The sequence below is a fragment of the Larus michahellis genome, chromosome 18 (assembly GCF_964199755.1).
Source record: "Larus michahellis chromosome 18, bLarMic1.1, whole genome shotgun sequence".
In the NCBI taxonomy this organism is placed as follows: Eukaryota; Metazoa; Chordata; class Aves; order Charadriiformes; family Laridae; genus Larus; species Larus michahellis.
In genome coordinates this window covers 3,026,514-3,046,533 of record NC_133913.1, presented here as the reverse complement: position 1 = coordinate 3,046,533, position 20,020 = coordinate 3,026,514, and the positions used below count along the sequence as shown (strand labels likewise).

The 20,020-nt window shown below is 67.5% G+C and overlaps 2 protein-coding genes across 9 annotated transcripts; one reads left to right on the top strand and one right to left on the bottom strand.

Moving 5' to 3' along the window:
- The first annotated feature begins 55 nt into the window (after nt 1-55).
- On the top strand, nt 56-812 carry COA3 (cytochrome c oxidase assembly factor 3). Its single transcript, XM_074562258.1, has 2 exons — nt 56-286; nt 390-812. The coding sequence occupies exons 1-2, from the start codon at nt 85-87 to the stop codon at nt 500-502; spliced, it is 315 nt and encodes a 104-aa protein (XP_074418359.1). The 5' UTR covers nt 56-84; the 3' UTR covers nt 503-812.
- A 140-nt stretch (nt 813-952) lies between these two features.
- Nucleotides 953-14,481, bottom strand: WNK4 (WNK lysine deficient protein kinase 4). Of its 8 annotated transcripts, none has more exons than XM_074562234.1 (20): nt 13,920-14,481; nt 7,938-8,110; nt 7,505-7,725; nt 7,243-7,400; nt 6,550-6,638; nt 6,251-6,470; nt 5,850-6,174; nt 5,530-5,660; nt 5,391-5,458; nt 5,161-5,302; nt 4,973-5,089; nt 4,745-4,900; nt 4,393-4,450; nt 4,101-4,253; nt 3,368-3,969; nt 3,045-3,141; nt 2,516-2,933; nt 2,017-2,219; nt 1,760-1,860; nt 953-1,675 (listed from the first exon to the last, which is right to left on the bottom strand). In XM_074562234.1, the coding sequence occupies exons 1-20, from the start codon at nt 14,373-14,375 to the stop codon at nt 1,673-1,675; spliced, it is 3,891 nt and encodes a 1,296-aa protein (XP_074418335.1). In that variant the 5' UTR covers nt 14,376-14,481; the 3' UTR covers nt 953-1,672. The 8 variants fall into 8 exon arrangements, with proteins under 8 accessions (XP_074418335.1, XP_074418338.1, XP_074418336.1 ...); XM_074562237.1 differs by having other exon boundaries at nt 1,760-1,857; XM_074562235.1 differs by having other exon boundaries at nt 2,516-2,930.
- Nucleotides 14,482-20,020: the final 5,539 nt, after the last annotated feature.

The window sequence follows — 20,020 nt, the reverse complement described above, 5'->3', positions numbered from 1 at the left end:
TGCCTGGCCCGCCCCCTTCCGATTGGCTGCCCTCCCCGCCCGGATGTGACGTCACCGCCCTGAGCGGAAGCGGCAGCGGGGAAGATGGCGGCGCCGGGGGAGTCGGGAGGGGAGGCGGCGTTCGCGCGGCGCATCGACCCTGAGCGGGAGCCGGGACTTAGCCCCGAGCAGCGCCAGCTCATGGCGCAGGTGGAGCGCGCCCAGCGCCATCGCGCTCTGCAGCGGCGGCTCCGCGGCCGCAACACGCTGCTGGCGCTCGGCATCGGCGCGGTGGCGGTTGGCATCTGTATCCTCTGGGCTGGGCCGGGCCGGGCCGGGCCGGGCCGGGCCGGGGGGGCCGCGCCGGGGCTTCTACCGTTGTTTTCCTTAACACCGCCCCCACTTCCCAGACGGCTACACCTTCTACTCGGTGTCGCAGGAGCGGTTCCTGGATGAGCTGGAGCAGGAGGCGGAGGCGGCGCGGGCGCGGGCACGGGCGCGGGCCGAGAGCGCAGCGACCTGATCAGGAAGCGCCCGGCCCAGCCCCGGTGAAGCCCGCGAGTGAGCTGCAGCCCCCGCGGGGCAGGACGGGCTGGAGCACTGGGGGATCGCCTGGCCGTGAGCACGGGGTAGCCGGCCTTGCGGGGGTCTGGGCTGCTCAGTGCGGCCCAGGGAAATGCACTGAGGGGCTCCCCTGCAGGCAGGGCTTCCTCCCCTGCAGGCAGCCGCCTTTCTCCTGAAGAGCAGACAGGGACTTGGCCAGGGACTTGCTCTTGCGAAGGGCAGGGGTGCCCAGGTCCCTGTCGCTTTCCACAATAAATACCCTGTCTGGAGACTGCGTCAGCGCCTGTTGTTAAAGCAGTGGGTGGCCAGAGTCCAATTCAGGATCTCACCGCCCACTCAAGTCACTGCTGAGGTGGGGGAATTTTCTGTTTTATCATGAACCAAGGGCAAGGACGGTTACACATCCCACTGAACAGACACAGACAGACCCCATTTGTATTTAATTTGTATTTATGAAAACACTTTCCAGACATCAGTTTGTAACAAAGTGCACCCCCTGCTGTTGCTGGTGCACCGGCCCCATCACGTTATGGGACCCAGGGAAGCTTCTTCCTGCTCTGCAGCCAGCTTGTTCCCAGCTGCGCAGAGCGGGACGAGGGCAGCAGCGAGCAGGGCAGCCCCAGGGTGGCAGATCAAGCCCCGCGCGTGGTCCCACGGAGGGATCGGGGCTGGAGGACTGCGTGGTGGCAGGGGTGGGGATGTATCATGACGGGGATGCGGAGAGGGGCAGGTTCTGCTCGGGGCAGGGTGGCAGTTGGCCCAGTTCTGCTTGCGCAGGTTCAGCTCGAAGTAAAGCCGTGGAGGATGGCAGCGCCTTACAGGGATCCTGCAGCTGGGGCCGGGCTTGAGCAAAGGGGTTGGGAACAGTGGGAGGGGGCCAGGGGAGGACAAGGAGGGAGGAGAGGGGAGGACAAGCATGGGACAGGCCTGCCCTCCCTGTGACAGAGGCACAGGGGCAAGGAGGCAGGCGCCAGGTCCCCGGGGTGGGCACCCAGCTGGCTTGTCCCGAGGGCACCGGCTGCCCCCAGGGCCATCGCTGTCCTTCCGGGAGGTGCAGGGGCTCTTGCCCACCCCCAGGGCAGCAGGCACTTGGTTGAGGTAGTTCATGAAGTCACTCCTGGCCCTCTGGCTACTGGGGAGAGAAGCAGCGGTGAGCCAGGGCCTGCTGGGAGCCCCATGGGGCCACCGGCAGTGGGATTGGCCCCCTGCCCCTTACCATCCGGCCGAAGTCATCAGCGAAGGTCACCCCCTTGCTGAGCCGCTGCTCCTGCGAGCCGGTGCTGCTGCCGCTCAGCGAGTTACGGCGCATGATGCCTGCTGGGATAGACCGGCCCTGAGCTGGGGGCACTGGTGGGGGCCCAGAGCTGTGCCTCGCCCAGGACCGACCCCCCTTAGCCCTGGGGATTCCCATCCCGCAGCCCCTGCCCAGCCCACGGGGGTCCCAGGAGGGAGTGGGGGTGGTGGGGGTGGTACCTGGGGGCTGCGCCAGCTCCAGGCGCTGCAGGCTGTTGCGGCGGGAGGGGTTGAAGCTGCCCTTGGAGAGGCGTCGCTGGCGGCTGGAGAGCATGGCGGCGGGGGAGACGATGCCCAGCGGTGGCTGCTTCCCCATCCGCAGGTAGAGCTCCTCGATCTCCTTCTTCTGGGCACTCTGCAGCAGCTGTACCTCGGCCAGGTGCCTGGGGAGGAGACGGGAGCTGCAGCCAAGGGGGCTGCAGCCGAGCCCTGCACCGTGCCTGGCTAAGCCAGGGCTCCGTCCTCCCGTCTGGGGCAGGTGGAAAGATCTGTCCCCTCCTGCAGCCCCTGCGCTGCCTCCCGCTGCAGCCCACCACCCTGCTCCCCCTCCTGCCTCCCGCTGCAGCCCACGGCCCTGCTCCCCCTCCTGCCTCCCGCTGCAGCCCACCGCCCTGCTCCCCCTCCTGCCTCCCGCTGCAGCCCACCGCCCTGCTCCCCCTCCTGCCGTGGGGTTGCTCACTTCTGGCGCAGGTTCTGCAGCTCCTCCCAGATCTCCTCGTCCTCGCTCTCGGTGTCGTCGCTGCTCAGGTAGGACAAGCTGCGGGAGTAGTTCAGCCACACCTGGCTCACCATGGCCTGCGGCACGCTCTCTGTGCCTTCCTCCCCGGCACCTTCCCGGTCGCTCTCCGGCGGTGCCACCGTGCCCTCCTCGGCCTCCGGGTCCTGCTCCACCCGCTCCAGCGCCAAGTCCGAGTCGCTGCTTGAGCTGCTCTCTGTGTCGGGGGCCGCGGGCAGGGGGGAGCCGCTCGCTGCCGGCTCCGCACCACGCTGCTCACCCTCGCTGCTGCCCTCACTGCTGCCCGGCACCGAGGAGGTCGCGACTGGGTCCCTGATTGGCATCACTTGGAACCGGCCCAGGATCTGGGGCTTGGCTTCTGCTGGGGACAGGGGGCAGCTGGTGGGTTTGGGGCACATGGGCTGGCAGGGACGTCGTGGTGCCCGGCGCAGACACGGCCACACAGCACAGCCTCAGCCGTTCCCCATCTCACCTTCCTTGATGGGCGAGAGCCGGGCTTTGGGCACGCCAGGGGCTGGCGACTCCGAGATGATGAGTGGGTGGCTGGGCCTGGGGGAGCCGGGCGACACCTGCAGGTACCCAAGCACCGTCAGCCGCCCCACCCCGGGTCCCCCCATGTCTCCTCCCACACCCTGGGACCCACCGCCTGCTCAGCTCCCCCTGCATCCCAGGGACTGCCCACCCCATGGGGCTCCCTGTTCCATCCCAGGGCAGCAGCTGCAGTGACAACCTGCCGCCCCCATACTCAGCCCCACCTTAAGTGACCCCGGGGAGCCCCGCCACCCCTATACTCACCGTGCTGCCCTCCGGGCTCCCGGGCGTGGATGTGCTTAGTGATGGCAGGGGACTCCCCGCAGCCTCGCTGCCTGCGGGGCACGGTGGGGCTGGTGCTGGGGGAGGGAATGGCACGGGTCCCCCGGCAGTGGGTACATTTGCCCCCACTGACTCCAGGGTCCCACCAGAGGCCGGGGCTGGCTTGGCCATGCTGGCAGGGTCAGGGTAGACAAAGCGCGGGGGCCCCAGGACGAGGTTCTGCGGCCGCGGCAGCAGCGAGGGGTAGAAGTGCCCACCCGAGCTGGCGATGGAGGAGACAGCGGGCAGCAGCGTGTGCGCCACGCTCATCACTGCCAGGGAGAAGACGTTGGCCAGGGAGAGGAGGGGGGCAGTGGGGGACCAGGCTGTGCTGGTCACAGGGGGGCTCAGGGGGCTGCTGGGCCCGCTGGGGACAGGGGAAGTGGGGAGCGGGAGCGGCAGTGGGGACAGGAGGGCTTGGGGCAGGGCCGGTGGGACAGGCCCCCCCGGGGTGCTTGGGGGGGTCTGCGGGAACGCTGGTAATGCAGGTGACGCCGTCAGCCAGGGGGGAGCCGTCGAGACGAGGGGCCAGGTCTGTACGGAGCCTGTGGAGAGAGGAGCGTCAGGAGCAGCCCCGGACCCCCATGAGCCCCCTCCACCCCGACAGCCCGGGCCAAAGTGCTGCGGACGGCAACCCCGGAGGGACGGAGGTGCCTGGCCCTGCCAGGGCTGGTACCTGCGGGGGAGCCCAGCAGTGTCGGTCGCGGCTCCTGGGCTGGAGCTGCCGGCGGCTCCGCGGGGCTGGTGAGGTCGTTCTCCGACAGGGAGCTGCTCAGCGATGGCAGGACGGGGGACTGGACCGAGAGGCTGGGACTGGTGCAGCCCAGGTCTGCGGCACAGGGGTGAGAGCGGACACTCAGCCCAGGCAGGATGTGCCCCATGGGACCCCCTGGGCTCAGCCAGGACTGTCACCCGCCCTGCACGGGGCTATGGGGGACGGGAAGGGCTGCAGAGGGGCAGAGACGTACCGCTGAGCGAGGACGAGGAGGAGACGGAGCGCGAGAGCTCCTGCAGCTGCAGGTCCGCCTGCGGAGTGGGATATGGCTGAGCCCAGCACTGGGGCAGACACCCAGGACAGGCTGAGCCAAGCCCCCCACCCCAGCCCCACGATGTGCAGGGAGCCAGTGGCTCCATCGGGCAGGGGGGCACCGCCACCCATCGCAGTAGCAGGCAAGTGACCTGGAGCTGCAGGCAATGGGGCTGGAGGATGCTGCACCCCATCCCCCTCCCCGCAGGGCTCCCCGGGGCCGGGCAGCACCCCCAGCCGCGCTCAACGTCGGCTGCCGCCCCAGCGCTGCCAGGGCCGGGGTGGGCACTCACAGGGCTGCCCCCGCTGCGCTCGGCCTCGGGGCTCTCGGGCAGCTCGGCGGCGCTGCGTCCGTCCTTGCGCAGCAGGGTCTGCACGCGGTGGATGATGTCCCGGATGCGGTGGATGAAGCCGTCCCGCTCCGACTTGAGGATGAACTCGTTGTGGACCTGGGGGCAGAGGGGCCGGTCGGTGCCCGGCCTGGCAGGCAGGACCCCACCGCGCACCCGCCCCGCGCTCACCATGACGGCTGCAATTTCCTCCGGGTTGTCCCCGTCCAGGTCGAACTTGAAGGTCACCATCTTGTTGTTGTAGGTCTGCAGCTGGCACTCCACCACCCGGTCATTCTTGTCGGAGATCTGTGGGCGGCGGGGGTGGTCAGCCCGGGGAGCGCCTGTCCCCCCACCCGCCCGCCGCCTGCAGCCCTCACGTTGGTGATGCGCAGCCGGGACCGGGCTCGGCGCCGCAGCAGCTTCCCCGAGGCTCGCTTGGGCGGCACCTCGGTGCCCCGCTCGCTGGCCGAGAGCCCCTCGCAGCCGTCGCTCATGCCGGACGCCACGTCTGAGGCATAGCTGCGGGAAGCCCCAGCACTGGACCGTCAGCGCAGCCGTTCCCTGCCGCGCTCCCCCCGCAACCCCTGCTGGATCCCCATGGCCTCACCTGTCCACCGGGGAGGAGAAGCCGCTGGCGGGGGGAAGGCGCTCGGTGGGCAGCTGCACCGCGATGCTCTGCGGGGAGAGGGTGGCGTGAGCCGGCGCCGTGGCTGCCGCAACCCCCAGCCCCGCGGGGCCCTGCTTACCGTGGGGAAGCAGCGTGCAGAACGGGCAGGGGGCGGGCTGGCAGGGTCCCCTGCTGAGGAGCTGCGATGGGCCGGGGCCGGGGAGTCCAGGAAGCCGGAGGAGCTCAGGTAGCCATCTGTCTCGCAGTCGGCTGCAGGGGAAACACTTGTGTGAGGGTGGCCGGAGCCAGAGCCCACTCCCAGGCTTGCACCCCCGGGAAACAGCTTTGGGGCTGGTTGCGTGGCACGGCTGGAGGTGGGGAGGGACCCCCAGCAGGGACCCCCCTGCCCGCCTCCCACCCCGCGTCACCCTGCTGTCCCCCTGCCCGGCGCCCACGCACAGGTGGCCGAGGAGTAGCTGGTGTGTCGGTAGGCGAAGTGCTGGTCGGCCTCGGGCTCCTCGGGCTCCGGGGGGAAGGTGCTGCTGAAGACGGAGTCCCCGGAGCCAGCGGTGGCCGGGGTGGGCGCGGGGGCACCTGGTGGCAGCGGGGACTTGAGCTCTTCCAGCAGCCGCAGGACGCCTGGTGGCTGCTCCGGCTCCGCAGGCGACGGCACGTCCTGGGCGCGCTTCAGCTTCTCCCGCTTGCGCTTGATGGCGACCACACGGTCCCGCACCGCCTTGGCGACCAGCTTGTAGTCGGCCTCGCAGACGAAGCCAAGGACCACCTGCGTGGGATTGGGGTCATCACGCCAGGGCGTGGGGACCCCACGGCACCCCCGGTCCCGCTGTCCCTGCACCTACCATCTCCTGGGCCACCTCCTCCGCCACGTCCTTGTAGAGCTCGAAGAGGAACTCGATGGCGTTGTTGTCCTTGTACTTGCCGTGCAGCTTCTTCGTGTCATCCATGCGCAGCCAGAGCTTGAGCCCAGACTTGACGCCATCGTCCTCCTCGGCCAGCTCCACGTGCACCCCGGTGTCCTCCTGGAAGAAGGAGTGCTCCAGCAGGTCCTGGATGGTGTACCTGCGGGGAGCGCGGCTCAGCACGGGGCCGGGGGCCAGAGGGGGCTCTGCCGCCCCGGCCCCCACTCCCCCCACCCCACCTCTCGTTCTTGTCCATGCGGATACAGCCCTCGATGATCTCCTTCAGCTCCGGAACCTTCACCTTGTAGAAACTGCTGGGCTTCAGGCCCTAGGGGCGACGGGTGTCAGAGGTTCCTGCGCCGGACCCTGCCTCAGCACCGGGTTTCCAGGGCCCGGGGCAGAACCTGGGCTCTGCGGGGCTGCGGAGCCGCCAGACACCCCCGGGCAGCCGTGGCCCCGCAGCCCCCAGGCACAGCCCCGCTGGCAGCGGGGGACACGTGGGGACAGGGCTCCCAGCCCAGGACCCCACTGGCTGGCCATGGCTCCCGCGGCCAGGCCACGCGTGCCTGCACAGAACCTGGGCCAGGAGGCCCCGGAGCTCCGAGTTTCCACCCCAGCGGGCAGGAGCCGTCCGGGACCGGCCGCGGTGCCTCGGGCATGGGGTGGCCGAGCCACTCGCTGCCGTTCCACCCCATTAACGCGCTGGCAGCGCCTGGCGCAGGGCGAGGAACGCGGGGTCTGGCCAAGCTGCAGCCCCGCCGCCCCGGCACGGCTCCCTCTCACCTCCCTGACTATTTCCAGCTGCTCGCACAACCTGCAGGGTGACACGCTGCGGGCAGCGAGGCACGACAGCTCCATCCGACAGCCCCCCCAGCCCCTCACCCCGCTCCCAGGACACCCCCCCTGCCCGCCCCAGCCCGGGGGCCGCTCACCGAGGTGACCTTGCGGTAGATCTGGGCGGCGTTCTGGCACTCGGAGTAGGGGTACTCCGAGGTGGCCATCTCCAGCATGCACATCCCGAAGGCGTAGACGTCCACCGCCTCATCGTACTTCTCCTCGTACATCTCTGGCGCCATGAACTCGGGGGTGCCTGGGGGCGGCAGCAGGATGAGCACCCCCCGGGGCGCCCACCCCCCCGCAGCCACCGCGGGGCAGCCGCAACCCGTCCCTGCCGTGGCCGCGCCGGGACCCCACCTATGACGCTCTTGGCGAAGGAGGCTCGCTTGAGCGTGGCCAGGCCCAGGTCCCCGATCTTGACGGAGCCGGTGGGGCCCGTGATGAAGATGTTGTCGCACTTGAGGTCGCGGTGGATGATGGGGGGCGAGCGGGTGTGCAGGAAATGCAGCCCCTTGAGGATCTGCCGGCTCCAGCGCTGCAGCACCTTCAGCTTCATCTCCTTGAACCGCTTCAGATAACTGCCGGGGGAACCATGGGGCTGTCTCCAGCTCCCAGCCCTGCCCCGTCGTCAGCCCACATCCCACCCGAGCCCACCACAGCCCGTCGTCCCCACCCGAATGCTCACGTCCTTTGCCCAGGAGCGGGGGTGCAGACCTGTCCCTCACCTCCCCGTCACCGCCAGGACCCCGTCCCCTCCCCTGCACACCCCGACCTGGTGGTCCCCGCTCACGTTTTCAGGGTGCCGGACGTCATGAGCTCTGTGACCAACACGATGCAGATCTGGCCTTTGATGGACGACTTCCAGGAGTCGTAGAAGCGGACGATGTTGGGATGCTGCAGCCCCTTCAGCATCTCCACCTCCTCGCTGAACCGCTGCCGCTCCGTCTTCGACAGCTTCCGTGTCTGCAGGGGGCCAGCGGGGAGGTGAGGGGGGCCCATGGGGGCCCCGGCAAGCACAGGGGGGTGCCCTGGCTTATGAGAGCCCCTCACATCCTTGTCCCCGCTCCCTACATACGAGGCAGCGGGGGCTGCTGTGGCCCCCAGAGCAGAGCCGGGGTCAGACCTGCTGCCCCCCAGCACGGGCTCACGCGGGGCTGGGGCCACCCCAGTCCATGGTCTCACCCCACCCAGGCAGTGCCAGCACCCCGTCCCTCCATGGCGCTGCTCCGGATGGAGCCGCTCTTCCCTGGTTTGGGGAGAGAGGCCACAGTCTCCCACGACAGACCGCGCATCGAGAAGTCCGTCTGCTTCCCTGCCCCGAAAGCTGCCTTGCGCCGGGGCATCTGCTGCCCTTTGCCCCCAGCCGGTGCCCACCACCCCTCCGCCGGACGGGGGTGCCCAGCCTGCAACCACCCAGCCGAGAGGACGCGCGGGGGCTCTGCAGTGCCCGCCAGCATGCCCCATGCAACCCCGACGGCTGCGGCCCCTCTGCCCCCCAGGGCAGCCCTGCCCCCCGCCGGGGCATCACCGGCTCCAGCACCGGGCCACCGGCATGGCAGGGTGCCGGGCCAGCCTCAATGAGGCCTTTGTTGGGGAAAGCAGGCGGGGGAGGCACCAGCGCAGGTTTTTCCATGTTCCTCCTGCTCGAGTTAATTAAAGTGGAAACCGAAGCCAAGCGCTGACACGGGCACTGAGTGGAGCTGGGGCCGGGGCCAGCAGGGAGGATGCAGCCCCCTCGTCCTGGAGGGACGCAGCAGGAAGGGGGGAGCCGGACAGACCCAGATGGAGACGGGTCCTGCCTTGAGCATGGGCAGCTGCGAGCGCCGAGCCCCGGGCAGGAGCAGGAGCGGGAATGGGAACAGGGGTGGGAGCAAGAGCAGGAGTGGGAGTGAGAGTGGGAGCAGGAGCAGCACCCCCTGTGATGACTCCAGCACAGCCCAGGACCCCGAAGGGCCCGGCCACGGTGAAGCCCGGGGCTGCCCAGCCGGGACCCCCATCCGGCCCCCGCTCAGGGGCCGAGGGAACCGGAGCTGCCGCAGGCGGCCACTGCTCTCCCACCGCCGGGCGCTGCCAAAGCCGTGCTCAGCTCCTTGGCTGGCAGCCGCCATCCATCAGCCCGGGCAGCTTTCGTAATATTTTCATTGCATCACAGCCGGCCCCACGGCCGGGCTGGAGCCGCTCCATAATCCCCTCTGCTTTTAACACACGCTCAGGGACCCGGCTCAGCCCAGATGAGAACCTGAGCCCTGCTGCAGTGGGATGAATGGGACCTTTCATACCCGAGGAGGAAAACAGCAACCGAAGCCCCCGCGCAGCCCAGCAGCACGCCCGCTGCCCTGCCCTGTGCCACGGCCGCCCTCAGACCCCCCACTCCCCACCGAGGAGCCCGGAGGCTTCGCTGCACCCCGCAAACCTGCAAGGGCATGGGGGAAGCCCACGCGGGCTACAAACAGGGGCAGGGAGGGAGTCATAAGTGGCCACGGCTCTCCCAGCTCAGAAAGAGGGGACCCCGCTTGGAGCGGTGATGCCAGTGCAGCCCCCGCCGAGCCACCCCCCACCCTAGGCAGAACCCCCAGCACGAGGCCACCTCTCGCTGGGTGGCCGGAGCAAGGGCTGGGGGAGTCGAGCTCATCCCCCATCCTGTACCAGGATGGCTGGGCTCGCCCGGCACCGTTCTTCCCGCATGACCGAAGTGGCCACCGGTCCCACTGCTGGGTGTCCCGACACTCCCCACCGAGTACCAGCAGCGGGGAGTGGAGCCCAGTTGGGCCCCAGCCCAGCCGGAGGAGCTGCTCAACCCAGGACTGGGCACCGGGGCGGGCAGCGCTGCCAGCAGAGCCCCACTGCCCCGCATGGCACGCAGGGACACCGTGTCCTTTCCGAGCAGCACCTCGCGCAGGGCAGAGGAGGACGCTGGGGATGGCGGCGCGGGGCCGGGTGAGGAGCTGGGTGGCAGCGGTCCAGCCCCATCCCAGCCAGGAGCTGGCTGCCGGGGAGCTCAGCACGGCCAGCAGCGGGAGCCGGGGCCAGCGCAGGAGGAGGGAGGGCCAGGCACAGTGGCCGAGGACGGCGCTCACCCCCGCGGCAGGAGGCTCTCCCCAGCGCTCAGCACAGGGTCCGCAGCCCTCGCAGGGCCCTGGGCAGGGGGTCCCGGCAACCCACGCGAGCCCCATTGTGCGGGGCCGACAGTCGCACCGGAAAGGGGACACTCATGCACCGAAGGAACATTCATAGCGATGCCATGGTGGGTGCGGAGCAGGCGCTGGATGTCACCCTGTGCCCTCCCTCCGGCCATACCGCCAGCCGTGGGGAGACCCTGAGCCCCCCAGCTGAGGAGCCAGCACTACGGCAGCGGTGGGTACCTGTGCCCCACCGCTGCCCTCCATGGGGCTGCGCCCCACCACCTGGCGAGCGGTGACCTCGCGTACGCTCACAGGTGCTCGAGCGTGCCCACACTCGTGTTTCCAAGCCCACCGGACCCCTGTCGAGCAAATCCCTCCGGTCTCCTGGGTTCATCTCCCGGACAGGCAGAGCTCCCGGGGAGCTCGCCAGGCTCAGTCACAGCACTATTCCCAACCACAGCGCAGGCAGGCGATGGACGGGATTTGGGGAAGGTGCAGGAATTTAGGAAGAAAGATGCCCCACAGCTCCCGGGGTGTCCGGCTGGGGTCACCTGCTCGAGCTGGGCAAGGGACTGGGGGAGGCACGGCAGCGCCTGCCGCCCAGGCTGCCCGAGGGGACCCGCAGGAAAACCGCTCACGGCCAGGTATTTACAGCTCAATCCCGCTCCGGGCCTCCAGTTTCCTCCCCGCTTCCTCCTTCCCCGCCGCCCGCAGCACCTATCAACAGAAATAGTGCCCAGTCTAAAGCTGGAAAGCACAAACAGGTCACAGCAGGGCTGCGGGACGCGGGCAGGAGGCGAAGACAGACGCCACATTCAGGACTGGGGGGCAGTGGGACGGGGGGACGGGGGTGGGCAGGTCCCCAGAGGGGTCCCACAGGAAGGCAGGGGACAGGAAAAACGGCCTCCAGGTCGCCAGGCACCGGGGAGGGAAGGGCAGGGCAAGGACGGAACGGAGAGCTGGGATTTGGGATCAGGAGCCATCACGGCAGCTGGACGAGGCTCTCCGGACCGGAACAGGTCAGGGCTGAGGTTAGGTATTCATTTAGAATTGAAAGGCAATAAAAGGAGAACTGTGAAAGACACAGGACAAAGCTATTTTTAAAAGGGCAGAACCACAACCATTTTTATTTGCGGTTCCAAATCCCATATTTGTGTCACAGTGTCTGATTCTTTGCACGATTGCTGAAAAAAACCAAACTTTTAAAAGTCTGCTTCTGTGCTCTCAGCCCCTTGTGGGACGTGGATTTTGGGACAAGAGACACTGGATAAAGAGCCGTCAGTGGGCTGGGGAAAGGAGAGGGCTGGGGGGGTGATGGGGGGCTGGCGCCAGGGCTGCGTAGGGTGGGAGCGGGACCGGGGCTGCCCGCGCCGGCCGCCTTCGAGGGGCTCTCACCGGCAGCTGGGAGGGTGCTGGCTGGCGATGGAGGGGAGCGGGGGCTGCTGGGTCTCCCAGGCACCGGGGCAGGCTCATGGGACGGTCCCGGCAGGACCCCGACTGCTCCGCACACATCCCGCGCCAGCTCCCTGTGAGCCAAGCCAGCGGCTCCCGCAGCTCCAGCCCACACCGGCCCGGTGGGCTCGCAGGGCTGGGATGTGAGCCTGGGGGACTCCGGGCACAGGAGCAGTTTTGCTTCTTCACCCCCTTCCCTCCTCCTGGGAGGGGGCAGCCTTGTCCCCCCGACAGCCACCTCGCGAGACACCAGAGCTGCCCGTGCAGCGGCAGGCACACCCTGCCTGCGCCCCTGCCTGCCTGCGCCCCTGCCTGCCTGCGCCCCTGCCAAACAGAGCCCCATGTGCAGGCAGCCCCTGCCCTGGGCTGCAGGACAGGCACCGGGAGCCGCATCCAGCCCCAGCAGACACTCAGGAGCTGCTCTGACACAGCGGGCTGGGGACAGGGACCCCGCAGGGCAGCGCAGCCCGAGCAGGAGGGCAGGGAGGGAGCCACGCGTGCCGGCTGCCAGTGCAGGGGAGCTGGGGCACGTCCGCAGCCAGGGGCTGAGACCCGCAGGGAGGGACACGGAGCCAGCCAGGAGGGCAGCGCTGGGCACAGCTGACTCATCCCAAGAAGGTCCTGGGCTCGCCAAGGAGAGCCCTTCCCTGCCAGGGGGCTGCTTCTTCCCCTGCCACCGGAGGGACACGGGACTCAAACGGAGATCAGGAGCGCTCTGACGGAGCAGTGGGGCCACAGGAGGGAGGGAGGGAGCGCTGAGCCGGCTCTCAGCCGCCAGCTGAAGCAGTTGTGCAAGCCACGAAGGCAGGCGGAGGCCCAAGACCTCACCTTCCTGGCCGAGAGGCCACAGTCGGCCCCTCAGAAATCGCCCGCCACTATCTCAGCATCTCTCCTTGCGCTACTGGGCTGCAGCCACCCCACGGACCCGGCCCAGGCAGCCGCCTGCAGCTGCACCAAGGTTTTAGGAACAAGACAACAAACTCGCAAGACACGTTTTTCTGTGTAAACAAGGACTTGGACCTTCCAGCCACAGCAGCCACCCCAGGGTCAGGAGCCTGTTGGAAACTTTGGACTTTGCAGAAGCCCCTCCCTGGGGGCTCCAAGGAGAAAAGGGAGCCCCACGGCACGGCTCTCCCTGTGCATCTCTGTGGACATCATCAGGCACATCAAAAGCAATGAGCGGGAGAAGCTGTTGCAGGGGCAATATCCTCACTGCTGCCCTCAGCATCCCGCTTTTAGCATCCTGCTGCCGGGCTGTGGGGCAGGAAAGGGGATGGAGGACCTTGGTAGCAAAGAGGAGATGGGGACGCTGCTCAGGGACCTGGAAAACCAGAAGTCCTGGTGCTCCCAGCGGGGAGCTCCTGGCAGCATCGCAGGAGCCACACACAGGTGCCCGCAGACACCGCTTCAGCCAAGGACAAGCAGCCGGAGCGCACCAAGGTCGCGCCGTACCCTGCTCCCGACTGACGCCCAGCCCCAGGCGCGCTGCAGGCACGTGCCCCAGAGCATGCCGAGGGCTATCGGAGCAAACCGCGCAGCCAGCTCCAGCGCTGGCACAGGCGCGCGCGGAGGTCGGCACAGGAGAGGGCACCCCTGCCCTCACTGCCCTTCCAAAGGGAAAGCCGCAAGCTGACGGGCACGGAAGAGGCAGGGGGGTGCTCAGCCCTGGCAGGCCGTCCTGCATCCACCTGTAAACCCCCGGAGCGGGCACTGGCACCGGGAGCGCGGGCGCCTTGGTGCGCTCCATAGCGCAGGCAGCAAGAAGGCAAATGGAAAACAGCACGTGACGGGCAGGAGGGCCCGGAGCAGCAGCGCTAAGCAGGAGCCTGGGCCCGGGCCAAGAGCCCCGCGCGGCACCGGGAGAGGTGGGCACAGGGCAGCGAGGGGGCCCCGAGCCCGGCTGCAGGCCCCCTGCTTTGCTCTGCCGCTGCAGCCTGACTGCAGAAGGGCACCGACGTGCCAGCCAGAACCAGGGGATCCCGGGTCCCTGCGCGCTCTGGCACCAGCTCCAGCCCTGCGGAAATGCCCCGGGTTCCCGCACGGCAGCCCGGGCGGGTAGCAGCAAGCAGAGGGGCTCCGGGCCGGGAGTGGGGGGCTGCCCACACCGGGGAAACTGGACGAAGAAGGGTCCAACGGCCCCCTCCCCCGAGGCGGAGGTCTGCGGGGACAGGCAGGGGCAGGGGCGCGGGCGGCCGTACCTGCAGCTCGCACCAGGCCACCTCCACGGTGGTCTCCGTGTCCAGCCCCTTGTAGACGGTCTTGAAGGAGCCGCGGCCGATCTCGATGTCGAACTTGAGGAACCGGCCGTCGGGGGAGGTGGCGACGGCGCGCGTCTCCACCTCCTCGCTCTCCGTCTCCTCCGGCTCCCGGCGACCGCCGGCCACCGCCGGCGGCGGCGACCCCCCGCGCTCCCCGGCCGGCGCCGGGTAGCCCAGCAGCTCCAGCTCGGCCGAGCTCCGCCGGTTGAAGCGGGAGGAGGCGCGGCGGGAGTCGCGCCCCGAGGGCCGCCGACCGCGGCTGCGGTGCGGGGCCCTCCCGGGGAGCCCCGGCCCCGGCTCCGGCTCCGGCTCCGGCTCCGGCGCGGAGCCGCCGCCCGCCCTCTCCGCCTCGGGCTGGGACATGGCTCCGGCGGCGGCGGGCTCGGCCGCCAGCATCGGCTCAGCCCGGCCCGCGGCGGCCGCTCCCGCGCAGCTTCGCACCTGGTGCCGCCGCGGCCCCGCAGCCAGCGCCGACCGCCGAACCCCGCACCGGGCACCGGCACCGGCCCCGCCGCGGCCCCGCCCGGCGGCCCCGCCCCCGCCCCGCCCGGGACCGCCCCCGCGCGGCCGCCGCCCCCCGCCAGCGCTGCGCCACCGGCCCCGCCACCGGGCACCGGCCCGGGACGGCGCCCAGCACTGCGGCAGCGGACACGGGCTGCGGGCAGAGAGCCCCGCACCCTGGCCCCGTCCCGGGGACCGTGGGCCCCCCCGGGGGGACCCTGCCCAGCTGCCGTCCGAGTACCGGCGCCGCGCCGATCCGGGGGCTCCGAGGTCCCGTCCCCCCATCCCCGCAGGGCAGTCCCTTCCCCCCGCAGGGCCCCTGGCGATGGGGCCGCTGTGACCGAAGCCCCAGGCGGGTGACACCGCCTCGGCCGAGCCGTCAGAAAGTGCCTGGTTTAGACTTTCCTCGGAGCTTCTGACCCGGGGCTCCGGAGCAGCGTGTTGGGGAAAAGCCCCGTCCCGCTCACCGGGATCAGCCCGGCCCGGCCGGCTGTTCCTCCCCGGGTTTACTGCAGTCCAAAATCCCGAAATTAGGGTCATGGCAATAGGAAGATACGAGTGTGTGTGTCAGCCCTGTGCGAGCCAAGAGCCCGGACAAGAGCTTGTTGTCTCCCCAGGTTAAACGAGGAGGTTGTTCTACCCGGTGAGGCTGTTTACACAAAACACAAAGCAATTGAGGCCGGCGCTAATTTCTTTTCCCTAAGGTCAGATTGTTTCTACTCAACGATACAGGAAACATTAAGGAGAGGATCAACGCGGGAGCACGGCCACATCCTCCTCAAACACTGACCTGGCAAACGCAGGTTGACGCTGGGTGATGGGGGCTACAGGCCACGTCCCGCACCGCCGCAGCCCCACAAATCCCCCTGTCTGCCAGGAGGAGGGAGAAGCTTTTAATGCAACCTTGTTCCTACGGAAGCCCTGGCCTGGCTGGGTGTCCCAGTGCTGGTCCCTGCTGTGACCCTGCTCGCCCAGCCCTGCTCTCCGACTCACCTGAGGAGCCGGTGCCACCTCCCAGGAAGGGCTTTGACCCACGTCTCCCAGCTGAGCCGCCTGCCTGCGAGCCAAGAGCAGTGACCGCATCCTCACCCGGTCCCGTGCTCCCCAGAGCATGCATGGGGTACAGTCCTGGGGGAACAGCCACCGCCGTCTGAAAGATGTGTGCTCAGCACCGGACACCCCATGGGGCTCTGCCTGCTGCCTGTGGGGGCACCGGGGCTGCCAGGGACAAAAGGCCGGGGCAGGTGGGTGATGGGTGTGGGGCTGGCACTAGCCCAGCCACGGGAGACGCTGGTGTTGTAAGATGTGACACGGTTTGACTCAGCTCTGCCGAACAACGGGCTTTGTTCGGATGAACCCTGCCCCAGACCTGCCCAGAACCCGCCCTCTTCTCCCCGGGTCCACTGCCAGAAAGAAGTGCACCCCGATCCCCTCACTGCTGCCAACGCTGCGTCTCTCAGCCCTTCCTGCACCTGCTGAACTCTCTCCTCGAGCATCTCGCAGGCTGCACAAAGCGATGAGCCCACGCAGGAGCTGGGCGATCCCTATCCCAGCCCGGGAGGGCAGGAGGAGGCGTGCGAAGAGCCGTCCCCAGGCCCCTTCGGCTTCTCCTCGGGACCCATCACAGCACACGACGCTGCAGCTTTAAATCACGTAACGTGTCAGCTTTAAAAACCGCCCTGCTTAAAAAGTAATTGCTTTTATTTTTATCCTGTCCTGACTGGAGTTTCCAGCAGAGGTGATTTCAGTCCTTCCTCAGCCTGATCCACAAGACCGGCAGCGCCGCGTCTCGCCCCGCAGCTGCGGGAGCGGAGGAAACCTGGCGGCTGGGGCAGCAGCGGGACCCACCAGAGGAGCAACTCCAGCACCGCAGCACATGCCGAAGGCTTCCCAAATTAAACCGGACAACGGACACTGGGTGGGGAAGGAGCTCCCACTGCGCTGGGACAGGCATGTACTCTGGGGACATCCCGCTCGGCTGTCCCCAGCCTGGGGAGCCCAAAGAGAGAATACCAGTCCCAGCTCGGCACGGGAGCTGCGGGACGGACTCAGCACGTCCATGATGGCATCCCAGGGACGGACAGCCCCAAGACCGAACTCTCGCAGCTCCGAGCAGCAGCAGGGCTCCCGGCCAGCCAAAACACTGCCCGAGTCCCCGCAGGCTGGCTCTGCACCCCCTGCCCTGGGGGTCCCCGCCAGAGGCCCCGCGCTGCCCAGTCACAGGGACACAGGCCAGGCTGGCAGCGAGCCCCAGCCCTTCGGAGAGAGACACGGAGCCGGGCAGGGATCTCGGCTCGGTCTCTGGTAGGCTCCTGCTCCCTTATCAAGTGTTTTCATCGTGAAACGAGATGCCTGCGAGGATCCCAGAGGAGCAGAGGAGTGTCCCGGTCCTGGCGAGGCCCTGCAGACGAGAGAGGAAATTCGGGGTGATGTTTGCTCCAGCTGCTGCCCTTCCCCCCCACCGGTGAAGGGCCTGAGAAGTTCCTCAACTGCCCCCCCCAAAATGCTGTCCCATGCCACGAGTTTGGCTGCGGGGGGGGCGGGGGGAAACTCGGGAAGGGGTGCGGGTCCCCTCCTGACCGGGGCTGGGACACCCAGCTGGAGGCAGCTTGTCCCAAAATCCGAAGGTTCCTGCTCCGCAATCAGCTGCCCGTCGCAGGGCTGCGATGGTGCCCGCAGCTCCCCGGCCGTTATCAGGGTGACATTTCTGGGCTGCGGGTGCCAGCGCCAGCCCTTCGCTTTGAGGAACCGCTGCAATCAGGCAACGTAACCCATTTCTCACTTGGCGTTTGGCTGCCAGGAAGAGAACAGGGGACTGTGTAATCGCTCTCCTCAGGATTAGATCATGAATCACACCCTGCTCAGCTCCTTGCTCCAGCCCAGCAAGCCCTGCCAGGAATTGTCCGTTCTCATCCCGGAGTTCGGGGTGGAATCGCGGAGGGGCCAGGATGGGTCCGACCGCAGGCGTCCCTGCGGAGGGGGGGGCACAGGGCTCCACTCCTGGGAAGGGTGAGAGCAGAGGAGGCTCCGCAGGGATCCAGGGCTCGTTTCATGGTTGGCTTCAGCAGCCGGTGCCCGCGGGAGCTCCATCCTCCTCCTGCCCCATCCCTCCTCACCCTGACGCACGCGGAGCTGCCACCCAAACCTCAGTCGTGGCTTTAACCCCGGGCAGATAACTCCTGTGACTCTGGGCTAAGAAAATCCTCAGATGTAACCCATGTGCAAGTTTATCCCAACATATAAATTTATCAAACTGAAACAACTCTTGCTCCAAACTAACTGTGTTAAACAAAAACCCCCTCGGCGTTTTCCCTTCCCCGAGCAGCGGGACCCGCGTGTGCAGGGCCTGATAGCTCCTTATCGCAGCACCAGCCCCAGGGCTCTGCCTCGCCCCGGCCAGCAAGCCCTAATCGCGGTGGCCAGATGTGGCAACGGCCTCAGAGCAGCCGGAGGCAGGGGCCACACTGCCCCCCAGAAACGCCGCCTCCTCCGGCGAGCCCCTCCATGGGGCCAGGCTTGGCAGCACCTCGGGGTGCCGGAGCCCGAGTCGTGCCTGCGATGGCATGTCTGGGAGCACAGATGGGGCTACCGAGATGCTGAGGGGACTGGAACACCTCTCTGATGGAGAAAGGCTGAGGGATTTGGGTCTCTTCAGCCTGGAAAAAAGGCGACTGAGGGGGGATCTTATCAACGCTGATAAATACTTCAAGGGGGGTGTCAGGAGGATGGGGCCAGGCTCTTCTCAGTGGTGCCCGGGGACAGGACAAGGGGTAACGGGCACAAACTTGCCCCTGGGAAGTTCCATCTCAACAGGAGGAGGAACTTCTTTGCTGTGAGGGTGGCAGAGCCCTGGCACAGGCTGCCCAGAGAGGTGGGGGAGTCTCCGTCTCTGGAGACATTCCAACCCCGCCTGGCCGCGTTCCTGTGCCACCTGCTCTGGGTGACCCTGCTCTGGCCGGGGGTTGGAGGGGGTGATCTCCAGAGGGCCCTTCCAGCCCCCCCCCCAATTCTGTGATTCTGTTTTAAACTCCGTAACGCCAAAAGCCCCGTGAGAAGGGCCCGGCCGTGCCGCAGCCCTGGGTGCGCAATCCCCTGCGCAGGCAGCACGACCGAGGCAGGGAAGGGGCAGGGGAGGGAGCAGCGGGACAGGTTTCAGCCATGTCCCTACACAAACACAGGGCAGCCCTGCCTGTCCCTTCACCCCGGCAGCGCCCGCAGCACCGGGGAGAGGCGCGAGTGCTCCCATCAAAGGGAAAACTGTGCTGGCGGCTGCCACACGCTCTCCCTCCGAGCGGTCTAATTACGACTCCTCATTTCTACCCAGCACCCGAGGGCTGCCGCACCAGAGCAGCTTCACACAGCGTCTCCAGGCTGGCTCTGGTGTCCCAATCCCACGATTACACCATCAAATGCTATGAAGCACTGAATAAAGATAAGGAAGCCGGTTTCAGGGGACAATTAAAAGGTTGTTTCCCCTGCCAGCAGCAGCTCACATCACCGCGAGCTCCAACACGCCCCGTCCCCAACCAGGGAACATCTGCTCCCTCCAGGGCGGCAGCACCAGCAGCTCTTCCATCACCGGCACCGTCCCACGGCAGCGTCTGCCAGCACCTTGCTGCGGCGGCCGTGGCAGAGCCGAGTGCCCGGCCCAGGGAGCGGGTCCCACAAGGATGTGACCTTTTGTAACCAGCCGAGAGCGTGTGGAAAAAGGAATTTTACACCATGTCCATTCTGAAGGAGGGGACGTACTCTTCCTCCTCCTCTCACTAATTAAGCAACTAAGTAGGAAGCTGAAAAAAGACCAGTGAATCACTGCCAGGAGCGCCTTGGAAAGAAAAAGGCTGGTTTTAGGCTTATCTAATGTCACATCAGCCATTTCCTAAGAAGGGAGCAAATTTAATTAAGAATACAGACTCACTGAAGGACAGCCAGGTTACATACAGCACATGCAACTCGGAACACAATGCCGAGAGGTCAGCAGCACATCTACAGAGAGCAAGGAATATAAACATCCCAGGCCTGGCTGCTAAAGGCTCGTTATTCAGCATCAAACGAATTCCTCCATGGCACTGCTGTCACCGGCACAGAGGAACCCTGGTCACCAGCCTCCAGCCGCAGCTCCAGAGCTACGTGCCCAGATCAAGCCCGAGTTCATCCCGCCGAGTTCAGGTCAATGGGCTCCCGCTACAAAAAGGAAATACTTAAATTTTACGCCCCCACAAACTCAGCCTGGACTCCGGCATCTTGTCTTACACTGAACATTACCTACCGTCGATGAGGGGTGTCAGCAGCGCAGCAGCTGAACCAGTGCCGAGTTCTCCTCCCAGGGCAGGACGTGCTGTTCAGCGCCGGCTGAGCACAGACGGCCGGAGCGCGCCGGGGAGCGGGCACCGTGCGCTCGGCGGGTCCCGAGAACGACCACGCTGGGTCCGATCAAAGGTCGCTCCAGCGCAGCATCCCCCTCCTCTGCCCACAACAAGCACCAAATGCTCGGGCAAAGAACGGGCAAGGCAAGCGCAATCCTTGCCCGGTACAGCCGT

What these genes read in the sequence shown, in the direction of transcription:
- COA3 (XM_074562258.1), top strand. Translation starts at nt 85, where the DNA reads ATGGCGGCGCCGGGGGAGTCGGGAGGGGAGGCGGCGTTCGCGCGGCGC. An exon ending in CGCGGTGGCGGTTGGCATCT is followed by an intron (nt 287 to 389) that starts GTATCCTCTGGG and finishes CCCACTTCCCAG; the next exon opens with ACGGCTACACCTTCTACTCG.
- WNK4 (XM_074562230.1), bottom strand. Translation starts at nt 14,375, where the DNA reads ATGCTGGCGGCCGAGCCCGCCGCCGCCGGAGCCATGTCCCAGCCCGAG. An exon ending in CAGCTACTCCTCGGCCACCT is followed by an intron (nt 5,661 to 5,849) that starts GTGCGTGGGCGC and finishes TTTCCCCTGCAG; the next exon opens with CCGACTGCGAGACAGATGGC. An exon ending in ACTGCTGGGCTCCCCCGCAG is followed by an intron (nt 3,970 to 4,100) that starts GTACCAGCCCTG and finishes CTCTCTCCACAG; the next exon opens with GCTCCGTACAGACCTGGCCC.